Below are 20,385 nucleotides of genomic sequence, written 5' to 3' on the forward strand. Positions count from 1 at the left end.
GAGAGTAATTAGTGAGCACAAGCTAAAAATGACCTCAAACCCCAAGCTAAAAAAAGGGGAAATTATATTAGCCAGAATTCTAATTCCTGGCCACAATTCGGTAGCCCCAGTTGAAAAATTTACAAGCAAATGTCAAGCAATATCTTGATGGGATGAGTGTGATATCCCTGTCATCCTACTCCACTAATACATTGTCAATGCTGTCACATGTATGAGGAAGACAAAATACCCAAAAGTATATCTGATACCCAAGGGAGGAGGAGGCAAAGACCACTGAAAGGGAATTCTTATTTAGAAAATCTAAATACAAGCAACATGTACCTAAAGCTTTGACGGTAGGTTGGAAGAAGGAAACACTCTAATAGTAAAAGGTTAGTAACCAAAGTAAAATGGTCACAACCTTTTCATCCCCGACAAGCTGAAGGTTGGTACAATAAATTACCACCAGATAAAAGCATCTTAAATGAAACACTTCCAATGTGGCAGATGCTTCTGATTCACACTACATTTTGGGTTTCTTCACATTAATTGTTTTCACAGCAAAGTACTCAGTGTGGCCAGTAGAATATGCAAGTGAGGAGAGATGCAGTCAACATCAGTACCACAGAACTTGGTCTTGGAAGTTTAATGATCTCCTCATTAAAACAAAAGTAAGAATGTAGAGGATGTAGAACTGTAACCCCTTTAATAGTTCCTCTGCAATAAATCTCATGCATTCCTTTGACAGCAATTGCAGCAGGACCCTCAGAGGTCAAAACTGAATTGCAGCCTTGGAAAAAAAAATAAATTGGCGTGTCAAACTGACCAGCAAATGTTGTCATCAGCTCATCTATCGTACTCTTAAAGGAAATTCTTCCCCAAATTTTGCAAGTTATTTTTATGGCTTTGAAATAAATAATCGATTTTCTGAAAACTATCATGTAAATGCAAGCTGTCACCTTTGAATTACTCTCCAAAATGTTAATTTATTAAGCTGCTTATCCAAAAGGGCCTTTGCTTTTTTTTTCCCCATCCAGTTTTTCACTCATCTGTAAAATGGAGATAGTCCAATATGTATAATTTGTCACTGCTGACTAAGACGATCTTTAATCGTTCAGTAAAAGTAATCTTTCTATAAAGAGCCAGTCTTTAACTTCTAACTAAATACTTCTTATGCCATTAATCTTTAAAATTTCATTACTCTGGTTTGCAGTGAGGACTTTTCATTTTGGAGGTAGTTCAGGCTCCAAAGTGTCAAAATGTTAAGGGACTATATAGATTGGTACAGAAATTGAACAGCACTCACAAATTTAAGAACTGCCATTGTAGTTTCAGTTAGCAATCTTACCTCTTGCTGTCAACAAAAAATCCTTGAAAAACTGCAGTTTTGTTTTTAAATAACTTTTATCAGATATCTTATCATGATGAGAGGCATAGATAGAGTGGATACTCGGACTTTTTCCCAGGGTGGAAATGGCTGTTACGAGGGGGCATAATTTTAAGGTGATTGGAGGAAGGCATGGAGGAGATGTCAGAGGTAGGTGCTTCACACAGAGAGTGGTGGGTGTGTGGAATGCACTGCTAGTAGTGGTAGTGGAGACAGATACACTAAAGACATTTAAGCGACTCTTAGATCGGCACATGGATGATAGTAAAATGAAAAGTCTGCAGGTTATTTTAATCTTAGTAGGATAATAGGTCAGCACAACATTGTGGGCTGTACTGTTCTATGTCCTATACCATACCCTGCAAGTCAGCGAGAATGACCAGCTCTCACTGTGACGTGTTCTTCCATTGCACTGGGAAGCTGTACATGCAGAGATACATTCAATGCAAGCTCAGCCTATAATGGTCCAAGATGTTCCATTGCCAGTTCGTATGTAGTATGATTATTCACAAAAAACTGCAATGGAACAAAAAAAAGGTGGCAAACAACCTGAATGGGCACATACATTCCTCACAACCTGAAAGCAATAGGATATCCTGTGGTTCTGCAGCTTGGGGGAGAAATGTTGGCTCACAAAGTCATACAATGTGGTAGCACTGCGAGGTAAATGGTTAGGTAATGATAAGCAGGCTGGGAGGCAAGGGGTTTTCTGTGCCAGAGAATTCCTCAGCCACACCACTCTCCGGGTGTAGAAATTTCTCCTCCTCTTAGTCCTAAATGGCCCTTATCCTTCGACTGTGAGCCTGATTCTGGACTCCTGGTCGTTGCGGAACATCCTTCCAGCATTTAATTTGCCTAGTCCTGTTCAAATTTTATAGGTTTCCATTCCCTCATTCTTCTAAACATGATATGGAGACGCCAGTGTTGGACTGGGGCGGACAAGGTCAGAAATCACATGACACCAAGTTATAGTCCAACAGGTTTATTTAAAAACACAAGCTTTCGGAGTTTCATTCCTTCTTCAGGTGTTAGTGAGAGAGGTAGTACCCAGATAGTAACATCCAAAGAAGGCGCAAAGCTCTGAAAGCTTGTGTTTCTAGAACAACGTGTTGTGGATCCAACCAGGGAGCAGGTTAATGAATAAGAGGAGAGTTGGCTGGAATGGACTGGGAAAGTACAGCCCAAATAGTTTTTTTTTTGGCAGAAAAGACAGTTCTGAACAATGGCGGATATTTCAGACAATAGTTCATGGTTCACAGCAAAGATATATGCTAGTGAGAGAGGAGGATTCTAGGAAGGGGATAAACCTATAAATGTAAAATACTACAGATGCTGGAAAGCTGAAACAAGCACAAAGAATGCTGGTGAAACTCAGTAGGTTTGGCAGCATCTACGGTGAGAGAAACAGAGATAACATTTGCGTTTGGCATGATTCTTCTTCAGAACTCAACCTAGCTAACCAAGAAAGTTAAGGGTAGTATCAAGGCAAAGTAAAAAAGAAATCATGAAATGTGGCGAAGATTAGTAGTAAGTCAGAAAATTAAAACAGCTTTTTAAAGAAAAATCGAAAAAATAGGAGAGAGGAAACAAACTTTTAAGAGTAAACCAGAAGTAATATAAAAATGGATGGTAAAGGCTTCTTTAAATATATGAAAGAAAGAAGCCAAAGTGAACATTGGCCACTTAGAGAATGTAACCTGAGAAATAATAATGATCAAGCTGAAAACAGCGGAGGGGTTGAATAAATATTCTAGGTTAATCTTCATGGTATAATACACCAACAGGATTCCAAAAATATTTTAAAAATCAAGGTGCAAAAGTGGGCAGGAAACAAATGTAATACCAATTTTTAGAGAATAAAAGAACTAGGGAAACTAATAGTGCTAAAGGCTTATAAGCCCCCTAGATCCTCAGATACTAAAGGAAGTAGCAGCTGAAATAGTGGATGTGACAGTAGTAATCTTCCAAAGAATCCTTGAAGTCTAGAAAAGTCATACAGCATTGGAAAACTAACAATGCAATATCCTTATTCAAAAAAGTTGGAAGTCAAAACAATAAGTAAATATTGGCCAGGTAGCTTAACATATGTCATTGGGAAAATGGTAAAGATCTATTATAAAGGATGTAATGGTAAAGAATTTATAAATACATAATATCAACTTTAAAAAGTTAGCATGGCTTCATGAAGGAGAAAACATTCCTGCCAAATTTATTACAATTCTTCGATGAGGTAACAAACAGAATAGATACGGGAGAGCCAAGTATTCATACAGTATATTTTGATTTCCATTAGGCATTCGAAACGGTATCGCACATAAGGCTACTTAATAAGATGAGCCCATGGTTTAAGGGTAGTGTACTGGCATGGATAGAGGACAGTCTAACTAATAGTAGACAAAGAGCTGGATGATGAGGGCAGTTTCTGAATGGCAACCTGAAGATTGCGCCCTCTGGTCTTAGACTGTCCCACAAGGGTGCTGGGACCACAATTATTTACAGTACATATTAGTGACTTAGATGGGTGAATAAAGGACGTATCACCAAGTCTGCAGGTGATGCAAGTCAGTAAGTGGTGAAGATGACACACAGAGTGTGCAGAAGAATAAAGGGCATTAAGAATTTGGGAAAAACATCGTCAGAAAATTGGAGATTATATACATCAGCAGGAAGAACAGAGGAACTGAGTGTTATTAAAATGGAGAAAGCTGAAGAACACATCTTTGGGGTCCTTGTGCATAAATCACACAGAGCTGGCACTGAAGCTCAGAAGGCAATAGGAAGACAAATGGAACATTGACCTTTATCTCAGAAAGAATCATGATAAAAAAAGAGAAATCTTGCTAAAACTATACATGGCACTAGTAAGAAAACAGCTGGAAAGATATATTGGTATTGGACCCAGTCCAATACAGGTTCACTGGGTTAATCCTGGAATGGAAGGCTTTTTTTATGAGAAGAGGTTGAGAAAGTTAGACTGTACTCACCAGAATTTCAATGAATCAGAGGCAAGCTTTTAAATTATATAAGATTCTTAGGAGCATAATAAAGTGGATGCTAACAGGTTGTTTTCCTTGTGGGAGAGGGACCAGAGGGTACAACCTTAGTGTTAAAGGCTTACCCATTGAACACAAAATAAAAAGGAATCCCTTCACTCAAAGAGCAGTGAAACTGTGGATTCCTTTGTCACAGAGCACAGTGAATCTGTGAAATTCTTTTTCACAATGGGCCACAGAGGCTGGGTCTTAAAGCATATTCAAAGCTGAGATAAACGGGTTTTTACCAGTAAGGGAATCAAGGGTAATGGCAAAAAGATAGGAAAGTGGCGTTCAGGATTATTAGAGAATGGCAGAGCTGACTCGATGGGCCAAGTGGCCTATTCTACTCCCATATCTTATCAAAATTCTATTCATTCAGAGATAACTCACACTGAATACGGATCATCACTATCATCAACTTTCAGACATCGTATTCTCAATCTCTAATGGCAAATACCTATAGCATTTTCTATCCTCAAAACAGTAAAATTCCAGGAAAAAAATATAATGGAGAGAAGGATGATAGAATATGCATTAAATTTCTCTTTTGAAGTAAAAGCATAAGTCATTCATCCTTGGTGGTCTAGTTAATGGGGAGAAAGAAATCCTATCGGCGCAAGAGAAAGAACAGCGTGTCAAATCCCAAGTCAATGAAGGGAATACATGAATGACCTTTAACAGCCTGGAGAGAAGTGAACCAAATCCCTGCCAGTTTCACAGAAGCATGACCTTGGCTTAAGCTTTGAACATTAAAAGTCATTTGCACTATTCAATTGTATGCTATATTGCACTAGATTTCTTTCTTCCCCATGTGGTTGAGAAAGTGCAGAGAAGAGGTTAAAAACATATGCTAAAAACAGACAGCCATTCTGCTGAAATGATTCAGCTAGCATTAACATAAAAATGAACAATTAGTTCAACATAGACGATTGATCATTAATGCTTTTGTCCAGCACTAGGTTGCTCTGCCTTTACTTTCCAACCTGATTGACATTGGCACAAAAAAAATTTAAATTCAGTGTCAAATTAAGACTAAAAACATCAGCATATTGACTTCATAACACCACACTTTAAATACAGTAACATTATAGCACTTTTATTGAAACCTTAATATTTCCAATAAAGAAGAGCATAACTACTACAATTCCCAGATGTACATTCCAGCTAATTATTGGAACTGAAAGCTAATTTGTGAACATTACTGCCAAACTGCAAAGTAAGGAGCAGGCACTAAGCCAACACAGGTGGCTCTATGGTATGCAGAAGGAAAAGACAACTGCTAAACTCGTAACCATGTCTGAAAGCCTCTGTGATATCATTCTATATACCTGAATTGCAGCCAGATTTTTTTGCTCTTGTGTTGGAGCCTGATGGACAAAGCGCAGCCAGTTTGAATGCCGTGGATTACTGGCATCCAGAATATACAGTACTTCACCCTTACTCCCACGAACCTGCAAATGTCAAAGAAACATTCAGATGTACAATCTGCTGCAGTAGCAATAAAATTAATCAGAACTGTTTGGAGACATTCCTCCTCTTAACACATCATATATGTCAAATGCACCCAAACAGCCACTATACAGGCAAAGTGAAGTATTTACTCTTGGATTTACAAAGCCTTTTATATAGAAGTGAATTGTACGGCCGGCCAGTGAAAAAGAAACACTGCGAAAGCATAGACATAATTGTGCCATCTCTCGATTTGTAAAATGAGAGTAGAGTTAAAAGGTTTCAGATTCCACAGCTCTGAATGTCGACCTCAGTCAAATCCTGAAATTAACACACGTGCATTTTCACATATCATAGTAATTGGAACAGAAATTGAAAGCTTGTCCTTTTTGTGTGTATTTATGAATAAACTGCACACTTTGATCTTAAATTCTTCACACTGGCAGCAGCTACAGGATTCTGTGTGTGAGGAAGCATAATGGAATAGCTAAAGACAATTATAACAGACAGAATTTTTATGAACTTAGCCTTGGCGACTGTCGCAGGTAATAGGTCAAATTTATGAGACAACTACCTTTGTTACTATTCCAGATTGCCTTCAGTTTCACTGGCATCCCTGAATTTGCAGAACTGCTCATTATCCAAATGATAAATTGGATGGTCTAAAGTTTATTCAAAAAGTCATTAATTCTGGTGTTGTCAGATAAAACAAATCCACCAAGAACTTTAATACTGGAAGTGTTTGTTTTCTTAGGCATCACAATAAATTACTCCTCACTTCCAAAAGTCTGCCCCATAAATGAATTTGTCTGTTCTGAAATTTTTATATTGATCAATGTTCCGACTAGAAATTATTGCCCTGCCCCTGAAATTACATCTCAGATTACTTTCCTCTATTAAGAAGACCTTACCATGAGCGAAGGTAACCATCATCATTGTTTAAAGCTGAATTATTGAGAGACAGAATCTGAGTATGATTTCCACCTTTCACACAGTTAGAGTTCTGCTCTTTCAGGTCTAAAATAAAATACTTCAGATGCTAGAAATGCTCAGAAGCCCAAGGATCATCAATGGAGAGAAACTACAATTAACATTCCAGTCTGTCACCTTTCTTTCCAGTGATGGCAACCTTTAAAAGGTGATTCCGCTACATCAGTGAATGTCAGCCGACACCCACCCACCAGGATGGTGGGATCTCATGCCTGCTCACTAGAGATAGCAATGCAATTATTAACATGGTCAGGAATTGCAGTTCCATGTCCTCTGGTGTTGGCAGCCGCTCCTCAGTAAAATCCCAGTCAAGCTTACCTTTTCTGCTTCATTGAACTCATCATGCTCTTTACATCTAAAGACGTCTCCACAGTAGGAGTCACGAGCAGGATACCAGAACTTCATAGGAGTCGGGCAGAGGTGGGTGTATTAGCCGTCACTAAGGAGAAGGTGCAGGGTGAAGCTGAAAGGTCTGAACGTGGATAAATCATCCAGAGGAGATAGACTAACCCCTGGATTTCTGAAGGAGATATCTGAGCAGATTTGGGAGACATTGGTGGTGATCTTTCAGGAACTACTGGAATGAGGAAGGGACCCAGAGAATTAGAACATGGCCAATGTAACAACCCTGTTAAGAAGGAATGGAGGCAGAAGACAGAAAATGAAAGGCCAGTTAGCCTGCCTTCAGTCATTGGTAAAATTTTGGAGTATTATTAAGGACTTGGAAGTGCATGGTAAAATAGGGGTGAGTCAGCACAGCTTCAGCAAGGGGATCACAAATGTATTAGAATTCTTCGAGGAAGTGACAAGCAACTTAGATAAAGGAGAGCCAGTGGACATGATCCATTTAATTTCTGGAAGCCTTTGACAAGTGCCAAACAGAAGATTGCAAAATAAGATGGGAGTCCATGGCAATAGGGGCAAAATATTGACATGGATAGAGGATTGGCTGAATTGGCTGATGGCAGAGAGTGGGGATAAAGAGGTCGTTTTCAGTACGGCAGCTGGCGACCAGTGGAGGTCAGAAGGGGTCAGTGTTGGGACCATAACTATTCATGTTATACATTAACAAAATCGGGACAACGGACATTGACAGCATAGTTGCTAAGTTTGTAGTTGACACCAAGACAGATGGGGGGACCGGTAGTGTTGAGGAAGTGGGGAGGCTGCAGAGGGACTTGGTCAACTTACGCAAAGTGCAAAGTGACACATAGAATACAATCTGGGAAATTGTGAGGTTTGGCACTGTGGTAGGAAGAATAGAGGAGTGGACCATTATATTAAATGGGGAAAGGGTTTGGAAATCTCAGGCTGAAAGGGACTTGTGAGTACTAGTTCAGGATTCCCTTACGGCTAACATGCAGGTTCAGCTGGCAGTTAAGAAAGCAAATGTGATGTTAGCATTCATTTCAAGAGGGCTAGAAAACAAGAGTAGATATGTACTGCTGAGGCTGCATAAGGATCTGGTCAAGCGACATTTGAAATATTGCGAACAGTTTCGGGCCCCATCTGAAGAACAATGTGCTGGCATTGGACGGGGTCCGGCGAAGGTTTACAGTAATGATCCCAGGGATGAAGGGCTTGTCATATGAGGAGCAGTTGAGGACACTGGGTCTGTACTCAATGGAGTTTAGAAAGATAAGGGAGAATCTCATTGAAACTTACAGAATACTGAGAGGCCTGGATAGAGTGGACATGGAGAAAATTATTCCACTCATAGGAGAGACTAGGACCTGAAGGCACAGCCTCAGAGTGGAGGGATGACCCATTAGTACTGAGATGAGAAGTAATTCTGTCAGCATGAGGGTGCTCAATTTGTGAAACTCATTGCCACAGAGGAATTCAGAGCCAAAGTCATTGGGCATATTCAAGAGAGATAGGTTCTTGATTAATAAGGGAATCAAGGGCTATGCAGACAAGGCAGGAGAATGGGTTGAGAAACGTATCAACCATGATGGAATAGTGTAGCAGACTTGATGGGTCAAATGGCCTATTTCTGCTCCTGTATCTTATAGTCTTATACACCCATGTAAAGGAACCCAGGATGTAAAAGCAGTTTGGGTAGAGATGAGAAATGATAAAGGCAAGAATTCACTAACCGGAGTGGTGTACTAGTTCCCTAATGTTACAGTTCATTCTACCACGGGGACATACAGCATGAAAGCAGACCCTTCAGTCTAACTGTCGATGTCAACCAGATAGACGAAATTCATCTAATCTCATCAGCCAGCATTTGGTCGAAATCCCTCTAAAGCCCTCCTATTCATAAACCATTCAGATGACTTTAAATGTTGTAATTGTACCAGGCTCCATCACTTCCTCTGGCAGCTCATTCCACATACACACCACCCTCTGCCTGAAAACGTCGGCCCTTAGATCCCTTTTATATCTTTCCCCTCTCACCTTAAACCTATGCCCCCTAGTTTTGGACTGCCCACCCTGGGGAAAAGACCTTGGCTGTTCACCCTGTCCATGCCCCTCATGATTTTACAAACTTCTCTAAGATCAACGCTCAGCCTCCGATGCTCCAGCCTCAGCCTATTCAGCCTTCCCTGGAGTTTAAACCCTCCAACCCTGGCCACATCCTCGTACATCTTTTCTGAACCTTTTTACGGTTCGGAACATTCTTCGTGTACCAGGGAGTCCAAAAATGAATGCAATATTCCAAAAGTGGCCTAACCAATATTCCGTACAGTCACAACATATCTCCTAACTCCCATACTCAATGTGCTGAATAATAAAGGCAAGCATATGAAATGCTTTCTTCACTATCCTGTATACCTGCCACTCTACCACTGTTGAAAGGAAGAAATGGTGGAACTTATCAGAAAGTCACAACTATTGGCACAGCAGATTTAAATCTCCATATTGATTACATACAGAAACATAAGAACATAGAAGATAGGAGCAAGAGGATGCTATTCAGCACTTCCAGCTTGCTCCACCATTCTTCATGATCATGGCTGATCGCCCAACTCGATAGCCTAATCCTGTTTTCTCACCACAACGTTTGATCCCATTCGCCCCAAGTGCGATATCTAGTCAGCTCTTGGACACAATCAATTGTTTTTGCATCAACTGTTTCCTGTGGTAATGAATTCCGCAGGCTCACCACTCTTTGGGTGAAGCAATGTCTCCTCATTTCTATCCTAAATAATCACCTCCGAATCCTGTGACCTCTGATTCTGGACACACCCACCATTGGCATCAACCCTGCCTAGTCCTGTCAGAATTTTATACACATTCCCGCTCTTGTACTCGAAACCTCTAGCAGTGAAGGCTAACGTGCCGTTTGCCTTCTTTACTGCCTGCTGCACCTTCAGCAACTGGTGCACAAGGACACCCAGGTCCTGCTGCACACTCCCTTCTCCTAATTTACAGCCAATTCAAGTAGTAATCTTCCTTGTTTTTGCTTCTAAAGGGAATAACATCACATTTATCCAAATTATACTGCATCTGCTACTGATTTGCCCATTCACCCAACCTGTTGAGATCATGCTGAAATCAAATGGGCAAAGTTGGCCGAGATATAGAATTCATAAGAAGTTTTCAGGATACTTTGCCAGAACACCATGTTTTGGAGCCAACCAGAGAAGTGGCTATGTGAGTACTAGTATTGAGAAATGAGAAGGATTCAACAATTGACCTCATGATGAAGGTGTCACTAATTAGCAACAATCATAATAAAACTGAATTTTATATTCAGTTTGAGGAAGAGAAGGGTTCATCCAAGATAAGTATTTTAAACTTAAGTATGTTCATGGGGCATGAAAGCAAAGTTAGCTGAAGTGGTCTAGCAAATCAGGTTAAGGGATTGTTCAATAAGATGTAAAAGCAGACATTTAAGGGAATATTTCAGAATACACAGAATAGATACATTCCAAGCGGAAGATCTGCCATTCATAGTAAACTGGAAAAGTTAAAGACAGTAAAAGCACAGAATTGGGCAAAGGCGGGGTCAGAGGAATGAATAAAATATATAAACAAAAACAAAGAATGACTAAAAGCCTAACACGGAGGGAAAAGTCAGAAAACATCAGGTAGCTGGCTAGAAGTTTTGAGTTTTTACCTATTTAGAAAATAGTTTACTAAGTGAAGATTTGGTCCTATAAACAGGGAGCTTCAAGTCTTGATATGAGAAAGTAAGATGGTGGCAGATGATTTGAACAGGTTTTTGCACTGGGCTTCTTTACTGAACATCTCAGAAATAGCTATAAATCAGGAAATAGAAGGAAGGGGCAGGCAGGAAACTCAGTCATGAAAGGAACAGAAGAAGGCAAAAAAAGGATACAGAGAGGTTACATGATTGGGCAAATGCTGTAGAATGTAGGACAATGTGAAATTGTCCAATTTGGCAGATGACAAAAAAGCAGGCCATGTAAATAGCGAGAGATTGCGAAGCTCCAAAATGCTGAGGAATCCAAGTGTCCTGGTGCATAAATTGCAGATTAGTATGCAGGTACAGACAGCAGATTTCTATTAGCTTTTCTGATCATCATTCATCGAGAGGAGGAATCAACACAAAAACGGCAGAAGGATGTGCTTCAGTGAAACAAGAAATTATGGAGGCTACATTTCGAGTACTGTCTTCAATGTTCATTGCTTGATTAAGAATTGATGTAAATATGAACGTCTACTCAATTAATACCTGGAACAGATGAGTTTCTGTACAGGGAAAGATTAGAGAAACTCAGTTTGTATCCGCCAGAGTTTAGAACAGCAAGAGAAGCCATAGCTGAAACATACAAGATCCCGAGAGGTCTGGACATGGAGCATGCGGAAAGGGCCTTTCCTCCTGGGGAAGTTTCTAGAACCTGTTTGAAAATCAGGGATTATTCCTTGAAGACGAGATGAGGAAAATGTTTTATTCTTACAGAGGGTCATGAAACTTTGGATCTCCCTTCATCAATAATCAGTGGAAGCAGGATCATTGAAATTTTTTAAAGCCGAGGTAGATAGATATTTTGATTTGCAAGGGGGTAAAAGATTATCATGATTAGGTTTGAATGTGGAGTCATCAGATCAGCCATGACCTTTCTGAATGGAGAACAAACTCAATGGTGCAAATGGCCTACTTCGGATTCAAATTCCTATGTCCTTACATTCGTAACATTTTAGGGCGCTGAAATCATCCATTACTGACATTCTTATTCCTCAGTTCAACCCATACGGCCTCATTTGAAAATCGTTCCAACTTTCATTCCAACTCAAAGTTATGATGGTGTTCTTGACCTCAAGCTCTTCGGATGATACATCCCTTTCACTGAGTTCCATATTTTACTCACAAATTCCTGCAAACATTTCCAAGTGGATATTATGTAACTCAGTTTACGTTTACTGTATCAGTGATAATGGGAACTACAGATGCTGGAGAATCCAAGATAACAAAGTGTGGAGCTGAACGAACACAGCAGGCCAAGCAGCATCTCAGGAGCACAAAAGCTGACATTCCAGGCCTAGACCCTTCGTCAGAGATGGGGATGGGGAGAGGGTTCTGGAATAAATAAGGAGAGAGGGGGAGGCGGACCGAAGATGGAGAGAAAACAAGATAGGTGGAGAGGAGAGTATAGGTGAGGAGGTAGGGAGGGGATAGGTCAGTAGGGAAGATGGGCAGATCAAAGAGGCAGGATGAGGTGGTAGGTAGGAAATAGAGGTGCGGCTTGAGGTGGGGGAAAGGGATGGGTGAGAGGAAGAACAGGTTAGGGAAGCAGAGACAGGCTGGGCTGGTTTTGTGATGCAGTGGGGGGAGGCGAAGAACTGGGCTGGTTTTGTGATGCAGTGGGAGAAGGGGAGATTTTGAAGCTCATGAAGTCCACATTGACACCATTGGGCTGCAGGGTTCCCAAGTGGAATATGAGTTGTTGTTCCTGCAACCTTCGGGTGGCATCATTGTGGCACTGCAGGAGGCCCATGATGGACATGTCGTCTGAGGAATGGGAGGGGGAGTTGAAATGGTTTGCGATTGGGAGGTGCAGTAGTTTGTTGCGAACCGAGCGGAGGTATTCTACAAAGCGGTCCCCAAGCCTCCGCCTGGTTTCCCCAATGTAGAGGAAGCCACGCCGGGTGCGATGGATACAGTATACCACATTAGCAGATGTGCAGGTGAACATCTGCTTGATGTGGAAGGTCATCTTGGGGCCTGGGATGGGGGTGAGGGAGGAGGCGTGGGGGCAAGTGTAGCACTTGCTGTGGTTGCAGGGGAAGGTGCCGGGTGTGGTGGGGTTGGAGGGGAGTGTGGAGCGGACAAGGGAGTCATGGAGAGACTGGTCTCTCCGGAAGGCAGACAAGGGTGGGGATGGAAAAATAGCTTGGGTGGTGGGGTCGGATTGTAGATGGCGGAAGTGTCGGAGGATGATACGTTGTATCCGGAGGTTGGTGGGGTGGTATGTGAGAACAAGGGGGATCCTCTGGGGGCAGCTATGGCAGGGGCGGGGTGTGAGGGATGTGTTCCCGCAACACATCCGTCACACCCCGTCCCTGCCACAACCGCCCCCAGAGGATCCCCCTCGTTCTCACATACCACCCCACCAACCTCCGGATACAACGTATCATCCTCCGACACTTCCGCAATCTACAATCCGACCCCACCACCCAAGACATTTTTCCATCCCCACCCTTGTCTGCCTTCCAGAGAGACCACTCTCTCCATGACTCCCTTGTCCGCTCCACACTCCCCTCCAACCCCACCACACCCGGCACCTTCCCCTGCAACCACAGCAAGTGCTACACTTGCCCCCACGCCTCCTCCCTCACCCCCATCCCAGGCCCCAAGATGACCTTCCACATCAAGCAGATGTTCACCTGCACATCTGCCAATGTGGTATACTGTATCCATCGCACCCGGCGTGGCTTCCTCTACATTGGGGAAACGAGGCGGAGGCCTGGGGACCGCTTTGCAGAACACCTCCGCTTGGTTCTCAACAAACTACTGCACCTCCCAGTCGCGAACCATTTCAACTCCCCCTCCCATTCCTCAGACATGTCCATCATGGGCCTCCTGCAGTGCCACAATGATGCCACCCGAAGGTTACAGGAACAACAACTCATATTCCGCTTGGGAACCCTGCTGCCCAATGGTATCAATGTGGACTTCACAAGCTTCAAAATCTCCCCTTCCCCCACTGCATCCCAAAGCCAGCCCAGCTCGCCCCCCTCCCCCCACTGCATCCCAAAACCAGCCCAGTCTGTCTCTGCCTCCCTAACCTGTTCTTCCTCTCACCCACCCCTTCCTCCCACCTCAAGCCGCACCTCCATTTCCTACCTACCACCTCATCCCATCTCCTTGACCTGTCCATCTTCCGTACTGACCTATCCCCTCCCTACCTCTTCACCTATACTCTTCCTCTCCACCTATCTTGTTTTCTCTCCATCTTCGGTCCGCCTCCCCCTCTCTCCCTATTTATTCCAGTTCCCTCTCCCCATCCCCCTCTCTGATGAAGGGTCTAGGCCCGAAACGTCAGCTTTTGTGCTCCTGAGATGGTACTTGGCCTGCTGTGTTCATTCAGCTCCACACTTTGTTCCCAGTTCAAATACAAATTAACATATCAATCGTAATGCATTTTAAAGACTAGTTTTCTATATTAAAAAAAAGACATAAGGTAGACCCAATGTTCATTAAATTTCATTTAAAATACTTTCAACTCCTTTCCTGCAGCAATAATTAAATGACTCAATATTGACCTTGCCAGTGATGCTCATAATTTATGAGTAATTAAAAATAAAACAACTCCAAACACTTCACAATATATTTTGACTGCAAATTGAGGGCAAATTTTTTATGTCAATAGCCTTAAATCACACTTTCTTCCAAATTAAAACAGCCAAGAATTCTCATGGAGTTTTCAAGGTTAAATGCAACTAACATATGATGCAGTAACAAAACACGCAGACCAGAAGTGAACCCTAACCTGTTCTTAGCTGGTTGATTTCAGCTGCAGCAATAGTGACAGCGTTGTAATGGGTTTCAGCATTCATGGTTAGAGACAGGTGGTAAACCTGTGCAGGGATTTCCACTTTCAAAAAGAAGAGAAAGAAAGAAAGTTGAGTGGATGGGGCAGGCAGCAAAAAGAACCAAATGTCAATTGATCCAGTCTGTACAAGATGTTCAGATTTTACATTAGAAATTGTGGTTAGGGAATTGGTTGGACAATTTTAAAAGCCAATTTGGATATTGCCCAGAAATTTTCAACTCTGCAAGAACATGACACTTGAGCAGCTAATGTTATTTAAGAAAAATGAAGGCAGATGCCTCAGAACGTTCCTACACCCAGTTGGCACACACCGACTGCTGAATGCGCATAATGCGCTTCCTGACGTGCAGAATGAAATTGTACATGTGCCCAAGGACATAAGAGTCAAGTTGTGCAGCAATGACAGGATTGTGAAAGGAAAAAAAATCAATCACACATTGCTTGCGTTTTCTCAAACCAATTCTTTCACAAATTCAATTAAAACTTGTACATTTCTTGAGTGAAGCTTGAATCGTGATATTCAGCCATTCCAGGCATATTAGACAAAATACTATCATTTTAACATTCCAAACTTGCAACACAAAACCACAATTTCTCATAATCTTATCAAAGTTTATTATTTTATGAGTAGAGCTGGAAAGGACTTGTGGGATTAAGCCATATTTCAGTTTTAATCTCTTAACTAAGACTGGTAGACTCTCATTCTCATAATATTGTAGTTTGCTGTATAGGTTAATTTTCTTAATTCTTGCTGCCCCAGTATCTCAATTTTTATATATTTTTAAAAGTTTGCGAGCAGTTGTGTGCCTCATATCTCTCGAACTATTTTACTGAGCTTAATTGTCCTCCAAACCCCTTCAAAAGATATATGGTTGAACATCTCCTTATCCTCATTCACAAGATGCCCCGTGGTGATTTGATGCACATTACTTACAAATATGCTGAAATCCTTCAAATCTCTATGTCCATGATCTCTCTCTATCCCCCATTGCCTTCATGGTATCCCATAGTGCTCATCGTTCCTTGGAGGTGTAACTTCTTCCAGCAAAAACAGAAGCCATCAGCTTCAGCCTCGGTCACTGATGTCTCCCCCCTGCCCAAACCATTCTCCATTCTATCACACAATTCACAATCCTAGTGCTCTGTTTGACTCATAACTTCATATCTTTATCATAAAGATTACCATTTCCACTATAGTAATATGCTTACAGAGTGCACGGGACCCTGAATGATCATTTACAATATTGTTATCTCCAAATTCAGTTCCTCCAATGTTCATCCTCCCATTCTCCATAAACCTCATCTCAACCAAAGCACTCCTGCCCAAACCCTAATCTATTTCAAATGTCATTTTTGTACTCACTGATTACTTTATACCCAAACACCTCTCAACATTTACAACCTCAAGTTTTAAATCCATCCATAACTCTTATCCCTATACATTCCTCAAGTTCTTATTCATTCCTCTGATCGCCTCGTATTGACTCTCTATTCCACCTCTCTTGAACAAATGCTGCTAATCAAACTTGCTGGATTGCATTCTAACCATATACCCCTTCCACCACATAGGAACAAGTAAATCAGTCAGCCTCACAAAATATCCCCCTTCCATTTTCAAAGACCTACATAAATTCTTCCACTCTCTCCAAGCTTCTGTCCACCTCTTAATCTCAATATTCATTTTCCTTACACCTCTGCAGAACCTTGGGACAATTTTCAGCGTCAAAAGCACTACATAAATATAGATTGTAGCAGTAATCTACTGACTGCTAACAGTGATCAGTCATCAGTTGATTTAGTTTCAACTAGTGATCCATAATTTCCTGTCAGTTTACCACTTAATCAGTACTGAATTTATTTAAGTATTTACCATTTAAAGAATAGTACTTCTCATTTATCAGGTCAAATTTAAATTAACGTAATGCTAATGAATCAGACATTTGTAGTCATTTTGACTTGAACAAGTAGCTAGTGTTGGTCAGGAAACAAAGATAACTTGGAGCAATTTCAAGAAAACATAACATTTTGAATCCTTCTCATCATTTGTATTCAGTAACTCTACTCTTTGTTTTTCTTTCCTTGCTGTACATCCATCATCTATACAGAAGAGCAAGCAGGCAAGTCACAAACTGTATCAGGCTAATACCTGTATCATCAAACTTAATTACAATGGGATCAACTGTCATTCTATAATTATTTAGTGTTGTTCTAATTCAAATACATATATTAACAATACAGGGCTGAATAACACCAGTCCTTCAAGGGACAGACTGGCAGTGAGAAGGCATCTTCCCATTTCCTAGTAGAGAGGAATATGACAGAGAGCCTTCCCAGGGTCCAACTGAACCACTATTAAGTGGTTCTCCTGGGCTCCACTGGCATTTCAGCAGCTTTCTTGGGCAGCGGTCAACCTCACAACAACAGGGCAGCCTACACACACTGAACCCTAAGCACACCTCCCTCACTAGTGCCTGTCTACTGGCCTGGACCTCACTAAGCATGTGTTTATCAATGCATTCTCCTTCAACCATGCAGCTCCAGTATTAGCATTGCTGAAGTGGCTAGTCCTCTGATCTGGCCAGCAGTTCATGAGGATACAGCACCAATAAAATGCAACTCCAGATTCCACTGAACACTGAACTGTCATCATCAGTACCTCTCCCTACCCAACACCTCTGATGGGACACCTAGTGTTAACGTATAAAGCAGGTCAAATTTTCACCTCACAAAGTAAAGAAATACTAGAGCTGAGGTGGGCAGGAAAATGGAGATAAGATGATAAGCAGAACACCTATGATCACTGAATGGCAGAGCAGGCTTAAAGGGCTCAATGACTTACTCCTGCATCTAACTCCTATGTTCCAAAAGTCATTTCACGCCAATTTGAGTTTATACTGATAGAAATTAGTCTGAAGCTGTGCTTTAAATAATTCGGTCCTAAGGTGGGCTTGTATCACATTATTTTTAAAAGTAAGTTCCTCATCTTCTCCAGTGCCTCCCCACAATGATGCAGCTAAATGGTTTCTTTCTGATCTAACTGTCGCCAAAGTATGTTAGGCAATTATTTTTCTACCCATACCATTACCTCAGTTATTTCCCAAAGAATAAAACCTTATTCCGTTCCTTTTTTTAAATCACCTTCATCCTGACCCTCAATGATGTCATTTAAAAGCACAGGATTAGTTTGTACAGCAATGAGACCCAGCTCTAACTCAACAGTACAACGTTCAGTTAGTCCACTGCTACTAAACTGCTACAATCGTCTGGTATTGGTTGAGTAAAAACACTGTAGCTATTGTTTAGAGTCCCCACTCCACAATTCGTGCAGTAGCCATTGACTCCATCCGTCAAATTGGCACCAGCCTGAGAATAAGCCAATTTGTTTGCAACCTTCATATCTGACACCAAGATAAGCTTTTGAAAATATATTCACACAACTACTAAGGTTGCATTTTGTCACCATAGCATCACCCAACCTGAACTGTCTCAGCTCATCTGATCTTGAAACCCTCAATCATGCCCCCATTGCCTCAAGACACGGCACATTCCTAACTGGTCTTCCATATTCCACGATCCATAAGCTTGAGATCATCCAAAACTCTGTTGCCTGTGTCATTCATCACACCTGCTCACCCTATCACCCCAGTACTATGGACATCCATTGGCCACAGGTCAATCTTGACCCTCATGTTCAAATCCCTCACCATTTCTTCCAGCCCCATCATGCTCTGAGACAGTTACCTTCATCTAATTCTGGCCTCTTACATATAGCCAAGTTCAAATTTCTCTATAACCAGCAGCTTGTTTTCAGTTCCACAGGCCTTAGGCTCTGGATTTTACACTATAAACCATCCCGGCTCTCTACCACTCTTCTTTTGGCTAGTTTCCCCAATATTTCCTTATGGTAGCTTGGTACCTAATTGTATTTATAACAATTCCAGGAGACATCTTGAGAATTTTATTATATTTAGGGTGCTAATTAAAAATACGTTGTAGTGATTTGGATGAGAGTTTGAAGGGATGGTAGCTAAATTTGCTGAACATAGAAAGATAGGCAGGAAAGTGAGTTGTGAAGAGGACATAAGAAGCCTACAAAGGAATATAAATCAGTACATGAGTAATCAAAGATCTGGCAATGGAGTACAATGTGGAGAGTGTAAAATTGTCTATTTTAGCAGAAAGAATAAAAGAGAAAAATATTATCTAAATGGGGATGAGATTTTAGAGTTCTGAGATGCAGAGAGAACTGGATGTCCTGGTACACAATCCACAGAAAGTCAATAAGCAGATACAGCAAGTAATCATGAAAGCGAATGGAACGTTATGGTTTCTTGCAAAGTTAGTTGCATGCAAGGGTACAACAGACTAGCTTCAGTTTTATGGGGCATTATTGAGAGCACATCTGGAATACTGTGTACAGTGCTGGTCACTCTACTTAGGAAAGGATATTAATGCACTGGAGGCAGATCAGAGAAGGGACACTTGACTAATACCTGTAATGAGTACATTGCCCTAGTACAAATACTAGATAGTTTAGGCCTGCATCCTCTTGAGTTTAGAACAGTTAAGGGTGAAGTAATTGAAACATAAGATCCTGAGGAATGTTGAAAGCATGTTTTTTCTTGCGGAAGAAACTAGAGCTGAGGTGACAGTTTAAAAATGAGGAGGCACGCATTTAAAACAGAGATGAGGAAATATTTTTCTTCTCTCAGAGGTTTGAGAGTCTTTGGAATTCCTTTCCTCAGAAGGCAAGGGATGCAAAATCTTTAAATATTTTTAAAGCAGAGGTTGATAGATTCTTGATTACCAACAGGATAAAAGACAAACAGAGATATGCAGGAATGTACAGTTGACATTAAAATCAGATCTTGCATGATCTTATTGGATGGCAGGACAGACTCAAAGGGCCATGTGACCTACTCTTGTTATTTGTTGTATGTCATCCCTAACTGCAATCCTGTTCCTATAAAATGGCCCTAGTTGCTGTATCAAATAGAATCACAGAATCTCTACAGTGTGGAAACAGGTTTTTCAGCCCAACAAGTCCATACTGAAACTCACAGCATCCTACCCAGACCAATCCTGCTAATCTACACATCCTTGAACACTAGCGGCAACTTAGCATGGCCAATCCACCTAGCCTGAACATCTTTGGATTTTGGGAGAAAACCAGAGCACCCAGAGGAAACCACAGACACGGGGAGAATGTGCAAACTCCACACAGACAGTTGCCCGAGGCTGGAATCAAACCCAGGTCCCTAGTGCTGTGAGGCTGCAGTGCTAACCACTGAGCCCCCAGGCCGGTTAGGATGGGATTCGAACCTGATCCCCAGAACATTATCTGGGTCTCTGGATTAACAGTCTGCCAATAATACCACTAGGCCATCACCACCTCTTGTATCTTCAAGAAAAATATAAATAAATGAGCAATCCTAAAATATTACTAGAATTGTCTTTTGTTAATTTCTGGAACATGGGCATTCCGAGCAAGGCCAGCATTTATTGCCCATTCCTAGGTGCGCACGGAAAGAGGCATAGAGGGATAGGTAGAACATTGCAAGATTCTGAACCAGTC

General features: G+C 41.5%; 1 protein-coding gene across 4 annotated transcripts in view; it reads right to left on the minus strand.

Moving 5' to 3' along the window:
* prdm5 (PR domain containing 5) overlaps positions 1-20,385 on the minus strand; it is a 295,357-nt gene that overhangs the window by 252,867 nt on the left and 22,105 nt on the right. For all 4 annotated transcript variants that reach the window (XM_048563583.1, XM_048563497.1, XM_048563403.1 and 1 more), the window contains exon 3: positions 5,730-5,852. In XM_048563583.1, coding sequence (XP_048419540.1) covers positions 5,730-5,852 — 123 coding nt within the window. The remainder of the gene's footprint in view (positions 1-5,729; positions 5,853-20,385) is intronic.

Source organism: Stegostoma tigrinum, chromosome 1 (assembly GCF_030684315.1).
Source record: "Stegostoma tigrinum isolate sSteTig4 chromosome 1, sSteTig4.hap1, whole genome shotgun sequence".
Classification (NCBI taxonomy): Eukaryota; Metazoa; Chordata; class Chondrichthyes; order Orectolobiformes; family Stegostomatidae; genus Stegostoma; species Stegostoma tigrinum.